The sequence below is a fragment of the Micromesistius poutassou genome (genome assembly GCF_964030765.1).
Source record: "Micromesistius poutassou genome assembly, contig: SCAFFOLD_5257, whole genome shotgun sequence".
NCBI lineage: Eukaryota > Metazoa > Chordata > Actinopteri > Gadiformes > Gadidae > Micromesistius > Micromesistius poutassou.
The window spans coordinates 4,212-9,540 of NW_028178588.1; the positions used below are offsets into that span (position 1 = coordinate 4,212).

Genomic DNA, 5,329 nt, shown 5'->3' on the forward strand with positions numbered 1-5,329 from the left:
TGAGGGGGTTTAAAGGAGGTTATGGTTAGAGTTAAGTAGAGATGAGCAATGTTCGCTGATCCATTTCTGGTGGTGTTGGGCTGCATTTCCACGGCCTGCGGTTTTGGAGAGCAACAGAAAATTAAGAGACCTCCTAATTTATGGAGCAAAAAATGAAAACAAAAATGTTCAGCATTTAGAGAAAAAATGCTCACTATTAAAAGTCCAATGTTCACTATTATTATTATTATTATTAGGCCTATTATTATTGTTATTATTATTATTATTATCCCCAAGTACCTGGTCTATGTCATTTTTGCAAGGCGCACGCATGCTCCCATAATGCGCATGCTGGCATATGAATCTGTTTAATTGATTAATTAAAGGGACACGCAAATATGAAAGTAAATAAAGTTTTAACTATTTTATTTCAAGCCAAGATCAATTATTAAGCCACTTATATGAGGAGAAATGTCGAAATCAAACTTTAAAAAAATGTAGTTGTAATATGTTGTATTATGCCATACTGGGTAAGACATATTTTACAAAAAAGTTTTGCCATCCGTTAGATGGATATTTATCATCAGGCCATGAGGTTAGGTAAGGCTTTCATGTTTATTTCTAAAGCGTCGGTTCCGTCAATTCCGCAGACCAAGAGACCAAGGGAGCGGGTCAAAGACCTGGAAAATAAAATAATAAGCCTGCGATACATTTTACTTAGAGGCTAAAATGTTACAAGAGTTATAATTAGTCAAATATACTATCATCATTATAACACTCTTAACAGGCTGTGTTTTTTGTTGTTGTTTTAGATCAGTTTGAAAAAAAACTAGGAACAGGACAGGAACAACAAAATTACATTTAACCCTTACGACTGTGTGTACGGCCGTGGCTCTCTGGTTAATTGCACGTTGAGAGATGGCTGGCACTCATCTCATCTCAGCTGTTCTCTCTCCGGCGGGCTCCGGCCGGCCGCAGACTGCAGCAGAGGGGCCCGATGCCGGGCGATGACACACATGCCAATGCTGTCCCCACCTGCACGGTCTCTCAAGAGCGCACTGCTCCCAGAGAGAGAGAGAGGCAGGCCGGGCGGATCCTGCATGGGTGGCCGGCGAAATGTATACCGCCGCATACATCGCCCGTGCAATGAGGCCTAATTAAGCGGCGCTATCAATCCAGAATATCTTGGCGCTGCGCACATGCTGACGTTGGCACATAACCCTTGAGCCGCGGGGATAACGTTGAGGTGCGGGCAATACCGTCCAGTGACGCTCAGCTAAATGAGAATAAATAGAATGTGTTATATTATGTGAAAGTATTGCGTCGCATATCATATAGGCCAAATCACTATAAAAAAAAATATAAAGCGACCGTTTCACTTAAATAATTATAATGTTATTATTAAGTATTTGCAACTATTTGTTGTAGTAAAATAGCCCTGTACAACATTACCTGCATCGCCGTCAGAAACATAGATTTATTTTGAAATATTTTCTTTTTTTTTCTATCTGTGGTTCCTTCTTTCTTTCTTGCTTGCTTATTACTGAGTTTGTAGGAGTTTGTATTAAAGAATAGTTCCACTGTGAATTAGGATAAGGCCCACATTGGTTTTGGTGTCTCGCGGCCATGTGGCGCGTATGTAGGACAGAACGCGTATTCCATCGCACATTGAAAAAAGAAGACGACACCGTTGTCTTCTTCTTTAATTATAGACAGAGGTTTGATTTCGGTGGTGCATTTCTCTCCATATCTTTAAAGGATCGTGTTATTTTCCATTCGGAGCCACCGACGGAGGCGGACCCCTAAAAAGTACACAAATCACAAAGCTCTACGTCGCCGTGTGGAAAGCTGCGCTGCGTAAACGCAGGCTGCGTGGAGCAGAAGGAAAGTGAAGAGGGATGGGCTAACTGAGGCACCAGACCACAACTCGGGTTGCGCCTCGATTACAAACCAGTTTGGACAAATCTGTTCGAGGGAGAAGAAAGTAGGTATATATCTACGATCCTCACAACTATTTCCACAAAACAGCAATTACGCAGCGCTGTTTTTCTGGCCATTTGAAGATATTTTTGGGGGGACTTCCAGGGCGCCTAGATGCGTCGGGACGAATAGCCATTGGTTTTACGCACTTGTGTTGCAAACACTATTGAAGATTTTTTTTTTCCAGCTTGTATATTTACTTGCTGGATTTGTTGTTGTTGCTTTGAAGTGCGCAATGATGGCTGCTTACCAAAACCCAGAAGATGACGCCATGACACTAATGGTCCACGACACCAACACGAGCAAAGAGAAAGAGCGGCCCAAAGAAGAACCGGTCCAGGAGAAGATCTCGGAGAAGACCGACCCGTCCCAGAAGCCCCCGTACTCCTACGTCGCCCTTATAGCCATGGCGATCCGGGAGAGCGCCGAGAAGCGACTCACCCTGTCCGGTATTTACCAGTACATCATCAGCAAGTTCCCTTTCTACGAGAAAAACAAAAAAGGTTGGCAAAACAGCATTCGGCACAATCTGAGCCTCAACGAGTGCTTCATCAAGGTCCCGCGGGAAGGCGGAGGCGAGAGAAAGGGGAACTATTGGACTCTCGATCCGGCGTGCGAGGACATGTTCGAGAAAGGAAACTACAGGAGGCGCCGGAGGATGAAGCGACCCTACAGACCTCCGCCGACCCACTTCCAGCCCGGGAAGTCTCTCTTCGGCGGAGACGGCTACGGCTACCTCTCGCCTCCCAAGTACCTCCAGTCCAGCTTCATGAACAACTCCTGGTCGCTGGGCCAGCCGCCCACCCCCATGTCCTACACGTCGTGTCAGATGGCCAGCGGCAACGTGAGCCCCGTCAACGTCAAGGGGCTGTCCGCGCCCTCCTCCTACAACCCCTACTCACGGGTGCAGAGCATGGCTCTGCCCGGCATGGTGAACTCTTACAACGGCATGAGCCACCACCACCACCACCACGCGCACTCCCACCACCCGCAGCAGCTGAGCCCGGCCGCCGCGGCGCCGCCACCTCCCGTCCCGTCCAACAACGGAGCAGCGGCGGGCCTCCAGTTCGCCTGCTCCCGCCAGCCCGCCGAGCTGTCCATGATGCACTGTTCTTACTGGGAGCACGAGAGCAAACACTCAGCATTACACACGAGGATTGATATTTAAATAAAAGTGAGTGAGTGCCACCAAAAGATTTGTCTCTGACGCGAGGAGTCTGAGAGAAGGAGACATCGCAGAGACATGGCAAAAAAATACAGAAGGAGAGTGTTTTTGTGGAGTGACATTTGTGACGAGCTCTTGGGTCCAATTTGAGTGTGATGAACTAATGGGTGGGTGGGGGGGGATATGCAGGAGTGGATGCTGAGAGTATTAAAATGGAGGTCGTGGAGAAGAGCGGCCGCCGGGAAACTTGAGGTAGCAGAACTTTTGGGAGCTATTTTACGCCCTTGTCCGTCCCCGTCCCGTCCCCCCGGCCCCCTTCCCCGCCTAGGATTGAAAGACGTGCTGTTGCTTTATTGTAGTCTATATTGTGTTTTGAGACATTTGTCTAAAAGCTATTCTTGAAGCATTTCCAGTCGTTTGTCGGCGGTGCGCGCAGCCTATACCCGTGGGCCGGCCGCGGGCCTGAACGCACCGTGTCTCACTTACCGGTGCCAAATGAGACGTTCAAAATCCGATTAGATGTAGGTCATCTCTAAACAATCACATGTGTTATTCTATCATGATTCTACTCAGGCTGTGTTGATACAACACACCGGGCTTAACCGGTGAGTGAAATCCTTTTTTATGTCAGTTTGGTGCCGTGTCTAAAATTAGGAAGTGTGAAGATGACCTCGGACATACTAATTACGTACCAATTAGTAGGCTAACATTTCATTATCCGGTGCCAGGTTTGGTTTGTTTTTCTTTCATTTTTTTTTTAAAATGTAATTGTATTGTCTCATCCATCTGGGACCATGTTTAATTCTAATTAGCACTTTCCCTCTTTTCTAGGTTTGTGAATTTCTTAATAAACGTGTATTTCTTAAAGTAATGCAATGATCATGACACAATTTGTTATTACTGATGCTGACCATTTAGCTATTTGATTAACACAATTTACTTCCAAGATGAACACTTCGAGACATTCATATAAGTATTAATACGTAGGCCCATTACAATATGAATATATTAAAATTTTGTTAAAAAAATTAAATTAAAAAGTTGATCCATTCAACAGTCCATGTCCATCTAAAATAATATGCGTTACATTATGTTATCTTTTCCTTTCAAGGAATTTTAATCCATAGGCTACCAGTTTTAAACTCTCTCTCTCTCTCTCTCTCTCTCTCTCTCTCTCTCTCTCTCTCTCTCTCTCTCTCTCTCTCTCTCTCTCTCTCTCTCTCTCTCTCTCTCTCTCTCGCTCTTTTTCTCTATCGCTATATTTAGGCCTATTTAATAATTATACATAATTAACTGCTAATCTAAACGTCGATGGATGCATCTGAGCGCTTGTTGGGAAGCCGAACTGAGGGATCCCTGAGGAGAGACAGAGACAGATGCTGGTCAAAATAAGGTGGCCTTGAGACACTATTAAATCGTTACACACATTTGATATAGGCCTATTGGTATTTAGGGTGCGCCATGCAAGACATCTAATACAAAACCCTGCACCGGGTGAATATTTCAGCAATAATAATAGCCTATTAATAATTGCACTAATAATCATTACAATTATTTTACAAATGAATAATACTTACTACTATACTAATGCTTATTATTATAATGCTAACCTCTTCAAACTTCTAAAATAATCCTGTCATCCAAGAGGCACTGTTGAATTAAATTAAATCTGCTTTTTATTTATTTCCAACAATGTTGACCTTCCCATATTAGGCTGATGTGAGCGTCGTTTGGTAAAGCAGGTTAACCTTTTGTGCGTTTTAATCATTCTGTCTCTATAGAACACGTGACCTATCGCACGAAGCGGGGCTTTTCCCTTACCTAGATGTGAACATTATGAACATTGCGAGGAGGCTGCAGTCCGTTCAATCCGTCCACGATACGTGATGACCGTGTAATCCCCCGACCGATGTGCTCCCTATACCAGCCACTATCACACAGACACGTCCACGCATTAGATGAAGGCCTATTCTCACTTGACACGAGAAATACATTTGAATCTGCAAAACACGAGGCCAGCTGTTCCGCCTTATGAGTATATGGACGGCAGATGCAATTGTTTTGAAAAGGCTCAACATATAACGTTACCAAATAGGGCCTTTTCCAATGACCGAAAATACGTCAATATTTATCATAAAATCAATTACTTGACATTGATTAGGCCTACCTTAATTCACTAAGAATGCGCAATGACACCCAGCAACA

General features: G+C 44.3%; 1 protein-coding gene across 1 annotated transcript; it reads left to right on the forward strand.

Annotated features, from left to right (window-relative positions):
* Positions 1-2,194: 2,194 nt before the first annotated feature.
* On the forward strand, positions 2,195-3,127 carry foxl2a (forkhead box L2a; the record flags this gene model as incomplete). The annotated part of the gene is made up of 1 exon (XM_084490293.1): positions 2,195-3,127. The coding sequence occupies one exon, from the start codon at positions 2,195-2,197 to the stop codon at positions 3,125-3,127; it is 933 nt and encodes a 310-aa protein (XP_084346419.1).
* Between the last annotated feature and the right edge of the window lie 2,202 nt (positions 3,128-5,329).